General features: G+C 37.2%; 1 protein-coding gene across 6 annotated transcripts in view; it reads right to left on the bottom strand.

Annotated features, from left to right (window-relative positions):
• Window positions 1–20,605, bottom strand: part of BIRC6 (baculoviral IAP repeat containing 6) — a 177,499-nt gene that overhangs the window by 61,531 nt on the left and 95,363 nt on the right. For 5 of the 6 annotated variants that reach the window (XM_068156495.1, XM_068156539.1, XM_068156513.1 and 2 more), the window contains 14 exons: window positions 20,270–20,366; window positions 19,902–20,096; window positions 17,701–17,901; window positions 16,685–16,964; window positions 14,782–15,038; window positions 13,474–13,582; window positions 12,744–12,965; window positions 8,766–9,546; window positions 7,845–7,988; window positions 7,028–7,157; window positions 4,536–4,667; window positions 2,246–2,413; window positions 1,433–1,606; window positions 271–467 (listed from right to left, as the gene is read on the bottom strand). In XM_068156495.1, coding sequence (XP_068012596.1) covers window positions 271–467; window positions 1,433–1,606; window positions 2,246–2,413; window positions 4,536–4,667; window positions 7,028–7,157; window positions 7,845–7,988; window positions 8,766–9,546; window positions 12,744–12,965; window positions 13,474–13,582; window positions 14,782–15,038; window positions 16,685–16,964; window positions 17,701–17,901; window positions 19,902–20,096; window positions 20,270–20,366 — 3,087 coding nt within the window. The remainder of the gene's footprint in view (window positions 1–270; window positions 468–1,432; window positions 1,607–2,245; window positions 2,414–4,535; window positions 4,668–7,027; window positions 7,158–7,844; window positions 7,989–8,765; window positions 9,547–12,743; window positions 12,966–13,473; window positions 13,583–14,781; window positions 15,039–16,684; window positions 16,965–17,700; window positions 17,902–19,901; window positions 20,097–20,269; window positions 20,367–20,605) is intronic. The other variant, XM_068156529.1, reaches the window with a different exon arrangement.

Raw genomic sequence — 20,605 nt, 5'->3', positions numbered from 1 at the left:
TGGTTAATCATGAGGTGTTGGGTGATAGGTTGGACTTTACGATCTCTGAGGTCTTTTCCAACCTTGTTGATTCTGTGAACATATATAGGGAAGCAGCATATACAGCTGGACTGGCCTGTGGAGCTCTGCAGCAGCCTATTTTGAAGCAGTTTGCCCATATAACACAGATATCAAACTGAACCAAAAGAAATACAGGAAAAATGCAATCACTAAATAAACAAACAATCCACTCTTAGCATGTTTTTCTGCACTGTTTTTTTTTTCACTCACTTGCTGAATTACATCAGGATATAGCATAGGCAGTCTTTCTGCAATAAGGGCCAAACCCCCCATTCCTGCAAAAACTTGCAGTGGAGACTGAATAGGACAGGTTTCAAGAAGTGATTCATCTAGAACTGCATCCATGCACTCATCCCCAGGACTGATGACTTCATCTTCAGGGCAAGCTCCCAGTAAATCTGCATGCTCTACAAAACCACAGGAGTAAAAGAAATGAATACATGATTATCAGCATTTGGTTTATTTTTTTCATCCTCACTTAAAAGTGGACTTCCTTCTTAAACAAAACCTGAGCCAAGAACCTGAAATGAATGAATACAAGAATATAAAAAGAAAATGAAAGTATTTGTGTTGCCTTTTGCCAATAATGGCAGATCTATGCCATAACTCGGGATTTTTACAGAGTTACATGTTAATTATTGGATTTTTATGCCTTATTAGAATTTGATCTATGTCAGCAGGCTGGTGATCAGCAGATCACCTTACCTTAATTTCAAGGTCCCATTCCTGTAAGTCCTCCACTACAGGAATAGTATCAAAATACTTTAAAACAGGTTCCTTGGATACAGCTCCTTCCTCCCCTTTCCCCAGCATTATGGGTAGCAAGCAATAAGAAAAAACAGGTGTCAGAAAAAGTTTCAATTAATGTTTTTTTAAAAGCTAGGCTTATAAGCTCTGTTTAGATGGACTTCAGAAAAAGTCCCATTTTCAAAGAAGCATCTGAGTACCCAAGGCAACAATAAAAAATTTCACAGGCTTCTGTAACTTGGTTTCAAACAGCTCCTGCATTACTTAATCTGCCCTGGTTATCAGCACAAATATGCACTACAGAGAAGTGGTATATGTGTCAAGAAATAAAATAGAATGTAACTATACAGTCATATAATTGTATCATATACAACACTGCTATGATGAAAGAAACATGAAACCAGAACAACCATATTGGCGCATCTTATGGACACAATCTAAAGCCAGGCAATGGATTTGCTCTTTATCAGGAAGTTCAGTGCTTATTTTCTTGAAAACAGTTCAGGAACATCATCCAAAAAAAACACAGAAAACCACTACTTCTAAGCAAGAAAGTAAAAAACCATTGTTGTCCAAAACAAAGGCATGTTAAAAAGGAAGATAAGAAGTAGGCAAGAAGAATTACCTTTTTCAGTGTGTAGACGTTTAAATGAATCTGTTTTCGACAAGCTTGGATCCGAGATGACTTTGGAACCAAGCTTAACTGTCAAATCTATGGATCGATATCCTTGCGGGAGTTTACGGTCATACAGCAGAGTCAGAAGCTGAGCAAGTGTCATTTCAGCTGGTAGCGGTTGGCCTAAACAACAGTGGCATTGAGTCAGAGGGGAAAATTAGGATTGGGTTATTTTAACATAGATGTCCAGGTGCTGTTCATTACTTGCACCACAGATGCCAAGTAGAGTAAGTATTACCTGTCTCCAAACCAAGGCCTGTTTGTTCTCTTAGGAAAAGTGGACCCATCAGTCCAGAAACAACCAAAGAACTCTGCCAATATTCCCCAAGGCAGCTCTATGCTGAGAGTTTGAGCACTGGGAATATTTGACAAATGGCTAAGGCTGTAATTTGATGTGCATTTTAAGTGGCTACTGTCTGTTCCCTATTATCAAACCCTGGCCTTGCATCATGTTTGAACTGTGGTGGCATAAAGGCGTGCATCCATAAGGTAAAATGATTGGGTGGAAAAAAAGTGAAAAAAAGAAATATGAAATTCTTCTTTTGTCCAGCAGTCCCAAGCACAACTCACTACTTTTATCTGGGGATGCAATTCAGCAAGAAAAGAACCCCAAGTGAATGGCAGAAAAGAAGGGCTCTACACTTCAAGGTGCTCAAAAGAAAGATAGATGATGTCCTTTGGCATTATGTCTACTTTCTGATGACATCTAAGACACTAAAAATGACCATACTTTTGACATTTAAAATGAGATATTAAAGTTACCTGGCAGAAGTTTATGGTATAGATGAAAGACTGGAACACTAATGGTCTTGCTGGAAGATTCTCCTCCTGAGGAAGAGGTACCAACTTTATCTGCCATCACTCTCCCTCGTCTTGATGGTGGACGTGGAGGGGTGGATGAGACAGCTCTCTTTGACTGAGATTTCAAACCTAGTGCAGTAGTAAGAAATTCAAAGTCATTCTAGTATTTAATAACTTCAGTCAGCCAATATGGAATGTACTCTGTAACTTCAATCACAGCAAAAAAGTCAAATCAAGTATCAGAATAACATTCATGTATAAAATATATTTCGATATAATCTTGGTATTTTATGATTACAAGGCTGTGCCTCATCTCAAGTCCCAAATATAACCCAAACTGTAACTGTATTAGATTATATAATCCAATAAAAACAATGTCTAGTGATGTGCCCTACATCAAAACTTTGAAATCACAAAGATTTCTAAATTGACAAGACATTTCAGCAGACACGTGATAAAAGGCAGCTTTAAACATGCTTTTAAAGTTGCCTAGGTCAAAACATTTGAAGTAAGAACTACACAAAAATTAAAAGCTAGAATAGGTACTCAAAAGCTTATTGAACTTCTATAGCAAGACTACCATGTTTTGGAATAGCTGACTTAAGGTACAGAGACTTAAGGTACAGTTGACTTAAGGTACAGAGAACTTACACTATTATCACGTATCCTTCTAAGCAAATGACAGTCCAGTTGAAAATGCCACTAGGTCAGTACACAGATACATACAATTACTTCCTTATCACTAGCTAAGAGCAGCTCCAAGAGCAGCTCCAAAACTAACAACACCCACACCTGAAATGCTATCATAGACTGGTTTCAGTTGATCAGTACCAGCAGCTACGATACATAATCTCAGTATACTAATCTAGTTGTCTCAGAAAGATCAGGTTCCAAATACCACCTCTACTCTCAATTAATTTTAGCAGTAGAGAACAAATTAAATAATGGCTGCTTGAGACTGAGGATGCTAAAAAACCCCAAACTCAACTGCCAAATATATGAAAAGATGAAAATGAAATAAGATAACATTTCTCCAACAGGTAGCAAAAAGAAATGTAAATGAGAGATGTTTACATTTAAACTGTTTTACTTAGCTGAAAAAAAATACAAACAAAAAGAAGAAAAACATTTAGTCTGCTTCTTTCTGCTATGTCAAACAGTACCATCAGAGATGCAACCGGGGTGAGAAATGGCTGACTATGCTATACTACTGTAAAGCTTGGCATATTATTTTTCTGCTTTATTAATGTTTTAGATCTTCATTTGGACCTGTTAATATTTTAGATATTACCAAAACATGTTTACCCTGTTTAAGTGGCTTCCACTGAAAGTATCTTTCCAGATAAACATGCTGTAATTATCATCAGCTGCATTGCTGTAAAGATATACCTAGATCTATGAAACTGTTGCCCTAGTCAACACTTGAGTTCAGAGTTGTATCTGCATCTAAAAATCTGAAATTAAAAGCTTAAGAAATATTGGTGCCAGAAGTCCAAGGAAATCAGCATCTATTCTTCATGCTTCATGAACTGTAAAATGAAATAGAGGTACCAAAGTGAAGGCAGAAATCTAAATGGGAAGAGAGTAGTTTGAAGTTCACTAATCTCTCTTGCACACACCAGAAATTCAAAGCAAAAGACTAGTGATCTCCACAGCGATCATCTGAACTTCAATCTTCTTGTATCACTGCAAAATTACTACCTTCCATCTATGACTTTCATAGTAGTTTCTGAGGGAAAAGGTTCAAGACTTCAGACAGATATTCACATCAGTTTTCAGAAGGTGAATGCTCTGGACAAAACCCCTGTATTTATGGTTTCCAAGGGGAATAACATGTTTTTATGCTTACTTGTTCATCTGACAGTTTATAGCAGAGTACTATCAGCTGTTATGCAAAGTATATGGATTCTTTTATTTCCAAAGGATACTGCAGGAGCAGAGGTGATTAAAATCTGACGCATTAGCCACTGAAAAAGCCAGAGGTAGTATTACCCATACCACAACAAGCAATAATGCATTGCCATATAAACCCATTCTGTCTCTACAAAATCCTGTAAAATGTACTCGCAAAGGCAACCACAACCTATCACTGACACACATTTAGATACAAATCAAAGTACATAATCTGCTAGAGGCAGCAGTCTTACCAGGAACCAATCTTTGCTGCCTATTAGCCAGTTAGGCAGATACTTCTACACACTTTCAACATCCAAAAGATCAACTTTTCAGAAGATACAAGGAAAAGACATACCAGAAGCAACAACAACGCTGTAGTTGTCCTGAAATCCATTTTCTGCTTTAACTTTTTCTTTCTCCTCATAGTTCTTTTTTTCTTTGTCTTCCTTCTGTTCATTAATTAGCTTAGCTGTAATACTTGGCGTATCTATACAGGGAGTTAAAAAAAGAGGTCAGAACAGTATTTTAATATATCAAGTCGATTTTATTAGTTCTACACTATTAACAGGGCTATTTTACTGGATTATGTTCCATCCCAGGCAGCAACAGTCATCCAAATACCTATGAATTTAGGTATTATGATAATTCTTGTACTCTCTTACCCCCAGATTGTGTCCTCCATTTAAACCTGTATCAGTTTAAAACCATTACTTGATGAATCAAATGTATTCATGTTAAAATACCAGTGCAATTAGCTAGAAATAAAGTCAAATGTCCCCCCAAAACCCCACAGAACAAAACAGCAATAACTAAATAAAATTTTAAAATAAAAAGTTTTTTCCTAACTGCAGACTTAAAATACATTTTTTCCTTTAGGTCCAGATATCCAGTGTTACATGCTGGATTTCAGAACTGGCAAGTGTGACTGTTCCTTTGAAAGGTGCCTTAAGTACATTATATACCCACAACTTGTGCTCTTTGCTTAAGCAAACCAAGACTACTACAGTTTGCTGCTTTGGTTTATTCATTAGTGCAGATCACTTATCAGCAAGTTAATATATTATTGATGACTGGTGACAGTGAATCATTTCACACCTTGTAAGGTACAACACCAGCACCAAAATAGTTGAATAATTCTCTCATTGTGAGTAGTAACTTGTTTCCACATAGCTACAGCAGCCTTAAGCTATAGCTACAGACTCAAAACCTAGAAGTGACATCCCACTACCTTTGTATGTCACCAGTGGATGAAGTGCTAAAAGATATATGGTTTAACTGCTTGAAAATACCCTATGATTTATGCCCATCTGTGCAGTGCAGACCAAAAGAAGACATAGTGTGAAACTGCTGCTACTGAGCACCCAACATTGATAAGGATGATAAATATGTGTGTGTGTAATATCTATCTATATCTATGAGACCAGTTGCTAGGTTTTTAGAAAAATGCTCATTATTACTACTATTACTAAACTCAGAGTTACTTTAGTTTGGTCCCATGGACTGAATGCCCATTCACTGCTGGAGAATTTAAAGGTGACTAACATAATTAAGGAAGCTTAAACTACTGTATTTTTACTACTTAAGTGATAACCAGATTTGCTATGCAATTTTTCTGACCAGTCACGACCAGTAACTTAAGACCAAGGTGAACGAAATACAATACAACTGGTACTCATCCTAGACAATACTATCTGCAGTGATACTGCACATTTTCTTCCTATGGTGAAGGGATGCAAGTAGAATATTTAGCTCCTCTCAACTTTTTTCTCTAAAGGCTGGAAAAAAAAGTATGAAGTGCTTACTGGGATTCATTTTTGCACAAAGTACGATACGACCAATTTCAGACATTACCAGAGTAATTAAGAGAAGAGCAGCAGACTGGCACAGAATCACCACAACTTCCTACTGTTGCACTGGTAGCACTTTTCCTTTCTGTGCCTAGTCCATCCCTCCTCTGTCCCTCTCTCATCCTAAACAGAGTTTACTTCTCGTATATTTTCTTTACCATGTCCTAATCATTTAATAAATTGGAGAAGTTAAATTAGATGAAGGATGGAAACACAAGAGAACCTGAATTTCTCCAGAATTAATTCTTCCAGTTTAGAAAGAGAGGTTAGGTGAGAAATAATAACTCTGTAGCAAAACCTAAAGTCATGGTGTACTACAAAATCAGCATTTGATCAATTTCAACTGCAGACATTGTGGTATATAACATAATGACCTTCCCCTTCCCAGTCTCTATTATATGGGCTATCAAGTTGACAGCAATATACCATTAAGGCAGCCATTAAGCACAGTTTATGTCACTGCTCAACAACTGCTCCCCACCTCACATGTAGCGACTATCTCACCCATTACAGTAATTCTGACCATAAATTGAACAAGGATCTAGAGACATTAGTCACACTGCACACATGACTGTGTCTGTAGAGTAAGCAAATACAGAATTCTACCAGAAACAACAAACTATTCCCTGGTAAATAAGCTTCAAGCATTTTGCAAGGATAGATTACTTTTAGTTAAAATCCAAAACCATACCTTGTTCTGTCTAGTACTCTATCAACTACCATTATTTGCTCCATTTAGTAAACAAACACTATTGTTAATATGAGGCAAATGTATCTCCACAGAAATTAGATGGAGCCTTCATTACAGTCCTTTTCATACCAACATAATTTCAGCTCTATTTTGAGATAGTCCCCTGACATTTACATGGTCTTGTAAATATCCTGTGAGATAATTAAGAACTCTTCAATAATAAAAAGCAAACCCCCCCCCGCAACCAACAAATTAAAAAATAATCACAACAACAAACCCCAACAAAAAAAGCCACCAAAACCAACTTGCCTGACACACGGTCAAGAACCTCCGCTAGAGTTGTTGAGACAGGCAAGTGAAGAGTACGAAATTTGTGTCCAGCTCCATACATTGGATGCTGAATTACATGACTGGTAGCATTAATTCTACCTTTGTACAGCTGAAAGGAAAAGAGTCAACATTTAAAATAAAAGTCAACACTTTTTAGAAAAGGCAACATTTAACATGACTTTAACATTCAGAGGTAAATGATAATACTATGTTCTTATAAATTCAACTCTGCAAAGTAAGTATTTGTGTGTGCTAAAAACCGACGTATCCTTCAACTCTACAGGTATACAGCAAAAATGCATCAGATTAGGACAAGTTTCATTTTTACTCAAAAGAATTTGTTTTGAAAGCCTAGAGTGTTTTCAGCATCAGAAACAGTGTATCATATTTGTTTTTAAAAAAATCCAATTATTTTAATCAGCTGTATATAAGAAGAAAAACCAGTGTCTGATATTTGCAAGTATATGAAAATGAGAATGAAGAACTGCTGGAAGGACAACTTGTATCCGTACTTGCTAATTATCTGTAGGGATACTATTAAGTCTTCCATACAATAAATTTCAGTTGACAACTCTTTCAGAAACAGTATATTTTCAACAAAATGGCTTTGTCTCACAACAGTGCCCTAAACTTTCTTTTAAAATGCTGTTGTAATTCACCAACACCTTCCTTTCCAAAATTCCACAATGTGTCCAACAGGAAAAGCTGCCACCTGACATTTCAAAGTTGAATATATGCAGATTTATTTGCTTTAATGCTAAATTTATTCCATGTTCATCACCAAAAAAATTCTTACTGGACACGGAGACTGAAGAAACAAAGTCACTTTCTCATCCTCTAGCATGAGCTGCAAAAAAAGCCTCCTAATAAATCCTGAAATATTTCCAGAGGTTGGGAGATTCCCACGCTGAGGAGAAGACTGGAACAATTCACAGAGAACCTGAGAATGCAAAATGACATCAGATTCAAAATGTTTCTATATTTAGGTCTCTAAAGTACAGCTCTACAGAGCCATAATAGGCAGTGCCCAATATCTACCTATCTATGTTCTAAACACAAACTACAGCACCAAAAGTAATTGTAAATACATACAGACTACTCAAGATTAAAAAAAAAAGTACTTAGAAGCTTTTATATTCCTAAAGCAAAAACTTTCCACCGCATAAAGCAGTACTGCTACCAGCCATTAACAGAAAACCAAATATTTTGGTTTTAAGTTCAACTGTTCCTGGGGCATATTTATTCTTAACATTGAAAAAATAATTTATTTTTTTTTAAAGTAGACTTTTAGGTAGGTCTGCAAGGTTAACGGGGGAGATGAAAATAGCTGAATTTGCACAAGAATGCCAAATGCAAAGACATATTCTGCAACAGCCTCTATTTCACTGGTCACAGATCGTGCAGTGCATGCGGTCGCACAAGCAAATTTACCAAGAAATCTGCCTAAGTTACTAATATAAAAATTGTGTATGAAGTTTGACTTTCAAATTCCATTTTAGAAGAGTTCAGACCTACCCAATTAAAAATAGTATTTTGATCTAAACCAAGATACACAGAACTGGAGTGCCATGACAAAATGTTTTTATGCTTTTTTCAAAGTCAGACCAGAAAGCTAACAATTTTAACAAACAGTTACTTTGAAGAAAACTAAGAAAGCATTTTGTTACCTGGCTTTGGTTATTAATAAAGAAATTAAGACCATTTGTTACCCTCTCACCTGTGCCATAAGTCTCTGGTTATTGGGATGGCAAGAGATGCACTGCAGGAAAAAAGCAACTGTTGCATTTTCAATTGCTGTCCGCTGCTGAGTGGTCAACCCTGTTGTTACAGTTGAAGAAAGTAAACTGGATCTTGCACTGGTCTGTTGTGCTGTCACATTATGTCCCCCAGAAGTAGCACCAGAATGGCACAACAGAAATAAAAGAGCTGTCCACAATGGATTTACTTCAGAGCCGCCCAACCAATCCTTCATCATGTGGCTGTTACCAACTTCTGTCAAAAACCTGAGAACAGGAGCAACCAGGTCTGCCGTGATAGGCATTTTATTAAAGTGCTGTGGAACATGATGTCTCCTGAGCCTGTCATGGGTGATATCCACTGATTGTGCAGTGCAGTCAGAGCTACAAGTATGGTTAAAGCAAAAACTAGCAAGACTTCTTACAAGCAGTGAAGGCAAACCTGAGTCCAATAATTGCTTGATAGCTTCAGGAGACTGAGATGAAGCAGCAAGAGTAGCCAGGTGAGATTCTGTTAGTGCAAGAGGGGCTTGTGCGTTCTTAGAGTCATCTGTTAAAGATGAACTAAGGTCCTGCTTTTTGCTGTCATCAGTCATGGACAGCCTGTGCTGACACTCAATTGGAGGAGGAGTGATACCCATCCATCCCATGAGTAAAGAAAAATAGTTTGGGTGGATGTGACACATTGAACAAAGCAAACTATCAACAGCCTTCTTCAGCACCATGTTGCAGGGAAGAGACATGGACCAGTTAAACAACGACCTGTAGAGGACAGACAATGATGTCAACACAGTTTGTCACTCATATTGCCTTTTCTTCATTGGTTCATGAAACATCTTTCCACATTTATGATTGTAGAAGCTGTTATAAAACACATTCTGCTAAGCTTGAAAGCCTCTTTTGGATCACAGGATCAGAGGATATTGATCACTCAAAAGGCATTCCTCCACTGCATATTTAAATTTCTTTCATCATACCACATTTAAAACAGATAAGCCAATTTTTGTTGCATGTTGCACAGGAAAAACAGGATTTCAATCTTTAAGCAGTTATCATAATCTATGCATCTTTGGAGCAACTGCAACCTCTTCATGATTTCAACTCTCCAAGCTGGAGCTCCAAGTATCACAAGTGCATGTATGCAGATGCTCCTTTACAATTCTCTTAATTGTTACTAAAAATTTAAACTATCTTAACATGTTTCCAAAAAAATTTAACATTTGCTGTATTAGAGTTTTATCTGAAGATGTTGCAAAAGTAAATAAAGTAAAAACAATCCTGGTTGAATGCTGTTACACTTCCAACCCTTATTCAAGCTGAACTTAGGACACAAGTTAACAGACTTATTTCTCAGATACTAAAATCTGACCTATGTCTGAACTCACTGCTGTCCAAACACTATCTGCTTTAATTTTAATTCAAGGCATATGAATGCACGAGCTGATTTAGCTGCTATTATTCAATTAAATTCAATTAAAGTACTGAAATAATAATTTCTTCATACAGACTTGTTCAAAGTATTCTTTTCAAAAGAAGAAAGTACTGTACTGGCAACATCTTGACACTGTACATAAAATATATTATCTTAATATTTAATATTTTTAATTATTTTAATATCAGGTGAACACAAACTTCATGCCACTTCTATGTTAGGTTTTTAAGTAAGTTTGGATTTACCACCACATATCACATTCCCATTTGCAGATAAGGATTGTTTTTTCCTCTTCTGAATGGAAATGTTGTTCCATTATATAAAACATTAAAAAGTCATCTCAGTGACTGAATGACCCATAACTTTGGGAAACCAGTCACAAATTCCTTAAGTCCACACATAATATAGGGACATTAAATTCATCTCCCACTACATGTTCACGAAACCCTTCTGCCAAAATTTTCTGGGTAAGTTCAAGTCCTATGAAAAACAACTCTATTCCAACCATAAAAATAATAAACTGGGCCCCTCAGTTTAAGAAGGACATCAAGACACTTGAACATGTCCAGAGAAGGGCAACAAGGCTGGGGAGAGGTCTTGAGCACGAGCCCTATGAGGAGAGGCTGAGGGAGCTGGGATTGTTTAGCCTGGAGAAGAGGAGGCTCAGGGGTGACCTCATTGCTCTCTACAACTACCTGAAAGGTGGTTGTAGCTGGGAAGGGGTTGGTCTCTTCTCCCGGGCAACCAGCACCAGGACAAGGGGACACAGTCTCAAGCTGCACCAGGGGAAGTTTAGGCTCGAGGTGAGGAGAAAGTTTTTCACTGAGAGTCATTAGTCATTGGAATGGGCTGCCCAGGGAGGTGGTGGAGTCACCATCCCTGGAGGTGTTCAAAAGGAGATTGGACGTGGCACTTGGGCCATGGTCTATTCATGGGTCTGTGGTGACAGGTTGGACTCAATGATCCTCGAGGTCTCTTCCAACCTTGGCGATAATGTGATACTGTAATAATTTAGTATCCATTGGCCAAAGTAGATACACTGAAGTGGAAAACAGGGGTGATGGGAAAATATATCCAAGAAAAAAGTGAAATATCACATGAAGGAGAAACTAGGAGTCATAGCTAGAATCCATGAAAGTATTTTAAAAGTAAAAATATGGGGAAGGGTGAAGAATACATAAAGTTATTTTTATTAGAAGAATCATTTACCCATGTAACTCTGTCAACAATTCTCCTATAGTTATTAAAAAAAGTATTTTATAATTTGCTCCAGGTGATATAAATTATAGATTTGACAGGAGGTAGAGGAACAGGGCTGTATTGCAATGTGCATACTCAAACTAGGTACAACAGTATTATTAGTATTCCTTCATTTCAGGCTGTTATTAAAACAGCATACCTTCCTCCAAAAGATAGTTCTTCATTTTCAAACATTAAAATGTATCCTGAGAATGTCTTTCTGCTAAAATGTATTGCTAAAAGGACTAATTGACCTGCATTTTAAAATTCAGACTGAATATGAACATGTTTATTTTGAATTAGCAATTTATATGATGATATCATTGAAGTGTCTTTGGGAAAGGCCTAGTTTGTAGCCACATATCTGAAGACCATCAAGTTGCACATATGTAAGAACTCCACGATTGCACCAGTAACTATAATTTGTACACTTCCCAGTGCCTGAACATTTAATTGTGCCTAAAGGAGACAATAAGGTAGTAGAAAAATATGAGTGTTTCCTAAGGACAATTAAGTGCTATCAAAGTCCTTTCATTAACTGGAATTACAGTCAATGGTATAAGTGAAAGACAGGAATTTAACAGCTATGTTTCTATAACACACATGAAATAAAGCTCTGCAGCTTCTCTTTTTTTTTTTTTTTTTCTTTGAACAGAAGAGATGATTAAGCAATAAATTAGGAATGGTAGCTCATGAATTTTTACATGGAATCATAAAAACAATGTATTTGCTGTTTAGGGTGAACTTTTCTTTAGAATCCAGCAAACACACAGGTCAAGATTCACTCAAGTTTTTGTGCTTTTTTTCGTTCCAATCACACAGGATGGAACAAAACCATCAACACCAAAAAACCTATTCCCTCCCTCCCCTAGCTCTTATTTCTCATTTAGAAATATTGGATACCACCAATATTAAAAAATAATTTTGTAGCAGGATACTACTGAAGATAATTTTCCATAGGTACTGTGAAGATTACTGTAAGCACTCAATTTCAACAACAGCAGCCAAGAGTTACCTGTTAAAAAACCAAAACAAAACCAAGAACAAACCGTGCAATAGTTTACCTTTCACATATGTGGAAAGACACACATCGATGTGTGAAGTGCAGTTTTGTGTTTAGAACTACAAAACTACCTCTTCAGGTGTCTTTAAGTACTCACCCCATTAATTAGGTTCTGGAGTGACAATTTCCAATATTCTTTCATAATGGGTGCACTTCAAGTCACAACATCTCAGTGAACAAAGCAATTCAGTTTTTAGAATTGTGATGCAAAACTGCTTTACTTACTCGAAGAGCTCTCTGTCCAGCAAGGCTGGTAAATCGTATTCAACAAGCAATTCATAACTATGCCACAAAATCGCTGCTACACAATGCAAATGAGAAGGAGATGGCATCAAAAGACCATATTCTCTTGTTGAACTACTTGGACAAATGTAGCTGACCCGGCCACTTTTTTTCATAGCTGCAACTCTTGCGGAATCACTGACCCATTTCAGCAATGCTTGAATTCTGGAATGCAAGACGGTGTAGTACATTATGAAAGGTCAAAGTAACAGTCAAAACCAAATTAGCTTGGTGTCTTTTTGTAATCTGATTTACAAGTTTATCCCTTTCTTTGAAGTGAAGTTTAAGAGTGAGCTCAAATTGTTTTTTTGAGGTCCCTACCAGGGAAAAAATTAATGAAAAATCAGTTATCTTGGACAGCCAAACATAAGCTTTATTTCTATAGATAAAGAAAACATAGCGGGTATCTGAGTTCTGGGTATTTCAAAGAAAAGCCAGTTGAACAAAATAGGCTTTATCATATTTATAAGAGCAGACCAAGAAGGGCAGCATTCTCCACAAATGTTTCAATGAGCTAGGAGGGGAAGCTGGAAAGTTTCTTTAGATTTCTGCACTTTCACACTATCTCATAACAATCACATTTCAAAGCACTGGTTTTGTGGAGCAATATCAAGCCATAATTTCACAGATTATTTTTCTATATTCTTCCACATGACAATCTAAACAGCATTACCTATCTTTTGTTCCAGGGTCTTGAGTTGTTCCAAGCTGGTAAAGAATGTCTATTGTGGAGTCAGAAGAGAGACCATTTAATCTTCCAAACAGTAAAGGGCTATTCAGATCTTGCCGCATTAAAACAAACAAACAAACAAAAACAAACAAACAAAGGGAAGGGGAAATAATAGAAGTACTTACATATGTATTTTTTTAAAGTACTAATGAAATTATTACAGAATTCCAGTATTAAGATTTAACTGAGCTTTTGCCTTTAACACAAGGATGCAATTCTTATACACACAGCTATCTCAAAACTGCACATTTGGTAGGCTCAATGTAATGTTCAGACTTCATATAAAAAGGAGAAATTATTATAACTTTCACCAGATACAGGACTTAAAGAGTTTTAAATAGTTGGATTTTCTTCAATATATTCCAAAATGACAAGAGTAATTCTAACAGAGATGTCAAAATTCACACTTGATAGAAGCAAACATATTATTTCTAAATGGAACCTTGTATTTTCGTCAATTGGATTAAGGCTGAGTATCTCCTCAGATTATTTCCTATTTATTTTCTCCTTACTGTGCTCTTCTCCTGCCCTGCAGGAAACTGCACCTTAATCTAACAGCATTCCAGCAAAAGACATTAGGTGACACTGAAATAACAACTCATGGCAGACCAAGTCATAAAAGCCCTTGTGAAAAGAGTAGTTTGTGTTAGTATCAGCAACCTCAAAAGAGGAAAAAGATGAATCCGGTTTTCTTTCATTTTGAAGTCACGACATAGCAAAGTAAAGTGGTATGGAATCACACATAAAAAGCCCCCAGTGTATTAACAGAAGAGCTAAGGCAAAACTTTGTTGTGGGAAACAGACTGGTTGTTCAAGTTTCTTGGTAACATACCTTTAGCTGTAACTTTTTTCAACCATTCACACTGTCCTACAGACCTGTGCTGCCCAATTTTTTTTTCCCTGAGTGCTGCATATAAAGGCTCTTTATTTTGAAACATCTAGACATAGAATCCATCTATAGCAGGATTCACTTACAACATACTGTATGTCCTACTAATGTCTTCAAAATACTGAACCAATTATCTATTCTACACCAAAAAAAAACCCAAACAAAAGCTGGTTATACTACCTTACTGTTGTAGAACTATGCACATACAACAACTGTGATACTCAGAAGCATAACAAAGCAGAAAGGCAAGTACCAGAAATTCAAAATCAGAATCAGAAAGTAACAAACAAATATAGTATATCTGTACATTTATAGAAGCAGTGTTTCTAACCAGTGACTGAAAAGAAAAACATTTCACTCACCTGCAGGATCACTTCCAGATGCTGAGCAGTTTCTCAGAAGAATGTCAATCAATTTTAGGCCTATTCTGGTGGACTGGAGCCCAATTTTTACAAGTACAGCCTCAATATTTGGAGAATGCATACCACAGTAAGGTGACATTAGTAAAGCAGCACATGTCTGCAACAGATTAGCAGTTGGTGCTGCAGCACTAGCCATCATTCCTTCCAAATCACTGATGTGAGTGAGGCAATGGTGTAACAACCTTAACCATCCGATACTGAAAAGGAAAAAATTTAAAATGAGCTAATGTATCATTATCTTATTTCTTTTTTTATCTATAACCTTACTACCTGTATTAGTTTTTAGGATGAGTACTGCAGAAAACTGCTGTGACATATTAGACATCATCTGACAAAAGCAAATTAAAATGACATGCATTTCCATCATGTCTCTCATTTAACAATATTGGTCAGTATTCTTGTTAACAGTGAGTATTCAAAAGCAAAATTATAATTGAATCAATTTGGAGACACATCAACAAGACTTTATTTATAAGATTACACTGCAATGCTGTTTAAACTAGCATCATAATCAAGACGGTAATCTAAATTGCCTGTGAAACAAATGCCATTATTTCAGTGACTAGTTCTAAACTAAAAGTTTAACTTGTTCTCACAGCTAACCTCATCTACCCCCCACAGTTATAAAACAGGCAAACTTCCATACAGATCTTAAATGAAGGTTAACAATTTTAGGAATAATTTACTCATAAATATAAGTCGTTCTAGAAAAGAGTAAATGTTTTTACTATTTCTATTGATTATATCTTGTGTGACTACCTTCATTCACATACTTAAAAAACTGAAGTTAAAAGTCACAAAGCATTTCAAGATGTGAAGAACATGTACACATTGTCCTTTAGATAGATTATTTAATCCTTTACATAGATTATTTCTGTGACTTAAAGCTAACCTTTTCTGAAGTACAAATATAATAATAAAAGTGTAATTTGGTGATGAAAATTTGCACCACTTACTCAATATCAAAGACCAATTTCAGTTCTACAGCTTTTATCAATTATATACTGGGCAGTACTCATGTTCTCTAAATTTCCTTGCTTTCACAAAATTCCTCCCAGATAAAGAAAGGGTTTAAAAACAAAACAGTTCTCATGCCCTCTTTTCCAATCTATTAACATTAACAATTTTAGTGATTTTTTTACAATTTAGTAAGCTAAACTGTAAGCCCAGGAACTCTCCAAAAATTCACCCATTAAGTGAAATTCCAAGTTGGCATTAACATTCTTGAAAAATAACAGTAAATGTTTAAGGATTAAAAGAGCCAGATGCCACCTAACCAAATAAAAGCTTTTGAAAATAAACCTTCCTGATATGTCAGAATCATAACATTCAGTTCCTGTTTCTCAAATGTTTGCCAACATCAACATTAGTTATGACTTTCACTAAATGTCCCATTGTCCTAGTTCTATTCCTGCTCCAATACTTATGTAACTGTTGACTCCAGCAGGGATAAGAAGCATTCTGCTAGTTCAGTTTGACAAGTGTCTACCCATTAAAAGAGAGAATGCAACACTGAATGCTTTCCTGCACTTTATATTCTTTCACCATTCCAGAGATGAAACATCCTCTTTTACACAGTCAGAACAAGCATGCTACCAGAAAAGTGAAAAATGCTGTTTGTCTTTACTACAAACAAACACAACCCCACAATAAACCCCCACAAATTTCCTAAGCCATGTGAAATCAGATTTTGTAAATATTAACATTCACCTACAAAAATATGTATTATGAATACTGTTTGTTATTAAAAGATCTGACTGGAGAGTGGAAAACCATCATTTAAAAAACCCCAAACTATGAACTGGCACAAACATACTTCCATCCTTTAATACTAGAAGCTTACCTTGTTTTGGAAACCTGATCCTCAGAGGGAAGGAATGGATTGTTGACAGTTGCAGATGAGGTGCTTCCAAAGGCTGTGAGGCCTAACAGTTTGATCTGAGAGAGGCCAAGTGTACTGGCATCCCGAGGACGATGCAGACGAAGGCAGACAGCTGAGGCAACTTCAGCTTTTACCAGCTGGATTTTTATATAGGTGAGACCACTTGTGATAACAGGAGTTGACAAAGGTAGCATATTCACACCATCTGCACTTACTTCAACAGATACTGATGAAGGGCAAGCTACAGATTAAAATCAGATTTAACATTGTTTAAAAATCTGAACTAGGTTGAATTTGAAGTCTTAAACATTTATTCCTGTTAAAGATGCAATAAAGGAAGATTGTCAGTGTTCTTGGGCAACCACTACTACAGAACTGCAGCTAGAGTATTTGACCTGTGCTGGTGTATGTTAAAATGCTTAAGAATTTTGATACATAGTATAAACAGTTTATCTCAAAGACTTAAGATGAAATCCAGGGTCACAAAAGTAAGAGTTGAAAATCTTATGTTTTATTTCAACTACCATATAAAATCTTCTTGCCCAAAGGTCCCTTCACCAATATCATGTTCTCACTATGGAACATTTTGAGGAGAGGCTTTCTGGCATATTTAATGATAATGCCTCCAAACATCACACAGAATCACAGAATCAGTCTGGTTGGAAGAGTCCACAAAGATCATGCAGTCCAAACCTCGGCCCAGTACTGATGGGTTGACATTAAACCACATCCCTTAGCACCATGTCCACACACTGCTGGAACACCCCCAGGGACAGTGACATGTACTAAGCTACTAGAAATCAAGCAGAGGCAAGGTATTCAACTCTCAAGGCAAGCAGAATTTACAAGCTTTACGAAGTATTTTATAGGCATTTCTCAAACAATCTGTCAGCTTTCCTCTCATTATACTCTGTATCACTTCTAAATTACACCCATCACGTTTTTTAATCAGCATCAATGTCAGTGAATCCACTTACTTGCTAAAGAGGCCAGGTGAGGCTGGATGTGGATCTCCTTAAGCAGCACAGCAGCAGGAAGGTGAATTGTGAGGTCGCACCAAGCTTCTTCAGGTAAAAATATGTATGACCATGCAGCAGACCGAGCTCGTCTATGGGGAGGGGTAGCCTGCAACAGCACCTCAGCAGGCTGGGCAGTGGGACTGCTTGAGGTGATTGAACCTTCAAAAGCACCATTAACATTGATTATTAATGTTTATTAATAAAACCCAGATTAATTTACAATCTGAAATGTGGAAAGTACCTTTTTTTTTCCCTCTCACCAATTTTGGTTTATAAGTACTATTCCATGTGTAATAATAACAACAATTGCTGAGATTTTTCTTTTACACTGTTTTACTTAAGCAGTTTACACATCCACATGCACGTAGAATACAATAGAGTAGAATTAACCAGGTTGGAAAAGACCTTTGAGATCGAGTCCAACCTATCATCCTACACTATCTAATCAACTAAACCATGGCACCAAGCGCCCCATCCAGTCTCTTCCTAAACATCTCCAGTGATGGTGACTCGAGTAGCACATTCCAATGGGCAATCACTCTATGAAGAACTTCTTCCTAACATCCAGCCTAAAACTCCCCTGGTGCAGCCTGAGACTGTGTCCTCTTGTTCTTGTGCTGATTGCCTGGGAGAAGAGACCATCCCCCCTACCTGGCTACAACCTCCCTTCAAGGTAGTTGTACAGAGCAAGAATGTCTCCCCTGAGCCTCCTCTTCTCCAGGCTAACCAACCCCAGCTCCCTCATCCTCTCCTCAGAGGGCTTGTGCTCCAAACCCCTCCCCAGCTTGGTTGCCCTTCTCTGGACACGTTTCAGCAGCTTATCATCTTTCCTCAACTGAGGGGCCCAGAACTGGACACAGGACTCAAGGTGTGGCCTAACCAGTGCTGAGTCCAGGGGCACAATGACTTCCCTGCTCCTGCTGGCCACACTATTCCTGATGCAGGCCAGGATGCCATTGGCCTTATTGGCCGCCTGGGCACACCGCTAGCTCATGTTCAGCCTACTATTGACCAGTACTCCCAGGTTCCTTTCTGCCTGGCCGCTCTCCAGCCACCCTGTACTTGTAGACTAGTAGCAAGTGTCCTCTGGCAAAACTAAACTTTGTATCAGGAGTTCATTACAAAAACAAGCCAAAAAAAAAAAAAAAGGTGCAGGTTGAACAGTATGCTTCCAACTTGAAGACAGTTAAATCATACTTAATGCTTTAAATATTACAATGATAAAGACTTTATAACCGAAGTCTGCAAAACCCTGACCATAGCAGTTGCATATTTTCCTAATCTTAACATAAGAATGAAATAGCAGTATCTAGGCTATGTGTTCTATAGCAAGTAGTAATGCACAACAAGACCAGATTTATTTTGCTCTATTTTTTCTTTAAATGAATATTTCAATTGGTTTTGATACTCTTATTGTTGAGTGACAGGACTGAATGGATTCCTCTCTCGTGGGACAATTTTTCCAGAAATTTAAAATATAATCCTTTCTTTCTCCCTTCTTTGACAGTGAGACATACTGCATAAATTCATGGGCTAGTGGGCAGGAACAGCAAATGTTAATCACTTAGTGAAAAGAAGCCTTTGTAAGATATGACAATACAGATACTTCCATCTTAAAACACATGCATTGTAGTTAAAGTAGCAGCCATTGTACTGATATCACAACATTCCTGCAGTTCTACAAGATACTCATTCACGCAACATTGGAATTAGGTACAGGTGTGAGCAGCAGCAAGAACAGTCCAATGCTCCAGCTTCTATTCTGACCCAGTGTGGGGTCATTATGTGCCATCTAGCTTTACTGCGTTTCTGTAATAACCCCATTAAGCCTGACGTACAAGTGAATTCAGTCATAGTGTGGTGGTGAGCTGGAACTGCATATCCCCTGGCCTAGGGGAGAAGGAAGGGGCCCAGCCTGATGCATGACAATCAGACACAGATTGCTTTCCCTTCTTTCCCCTATCCACACACGGTCTTGTTACCTCTGGAGGACTTGCTAACTTTCTCCCTAACATCATCTTAAAACACCAATAACTCCTCTGTTTACAAGATTGAGTAGTATTGAAATGTTTGACACTATCACAATGCCTTCTTTTAAGAATGTAAAGATTCAAATGACCAGTGGATATATTAATACAAGAGAAAGAAGTATTACTTACCCAAAGGTGCAAAATTGTGAATTCCTTCTGCATTATCAGGCTCAGAAGCTAGCACTCTAGCTTTCAAACTGCTATCTGTTGCTTTGGTAGGACCACAATCCAGAAATTTCATAATAGTTGAAACCATACTTCTTGCTGTGTTAACAATAGCTCTTGTACTTGTTACCATGTTGTTACAAATAAGCTGAACTCCACCTGTATATAATGGAGGGGGGGAAATAGCACTGTTCAGAAGCACGCAATAGATTCTAAGCAAGCAAAGGCCTAATTAGTAAATTAGCTCCTTTAAATATGTACCTTCATTCTTTCTTTGTGACAAAAAATATTCTACAATAAACCTTGTTGCAGCTAAAGAAAATCCTTCTTACCCATATCATGGAAAGCTTTCAGTGCCTCACTTGTATCCAACACCCGTAAAATGAACCAGAGCAGTGGTTCAGATAACTGACAAGTGGCAAGAGAACCCTACAAGAAAGAGTTAAACAGTTTCACACAAAATTTATGTGACAGAAGTATGTATAACTGCTCTTACTCTCCCTTTTTAATGAGTAAAAATCACAGAGAGGAAATGTCACTATAGTTGACTTCTCTGCCACAAAATAGCAACACTGTGTTCCATGTGGCCCAGATCTTACACAAAGGAAGTCTTTGGGATAAGGAAAAGATCTAACTGCTGAGCTAAGCAGCTGAAGGGAAATAAGAAT

This window comes from Melanerpes formicivorus, unplaced genomic scaffold, assembly GCF_026170545.1.
Source record: "Melanerpes formicivorus ecotype bairdi unplaced genomic scaffold, bMelFor1.0.p_v2 SCAF_2, whole genome shotgun sequence".
NCBI lineage: Eukaryota > Metazoa > Chordata > Aves > Piciformes > Picidae > Melanerpes > Melanerpes formicivorus.
Note: the sequence above shows the minus strand (reverse complement) of the source record. Positions and strands in the feature narration are given on the sequence as shown.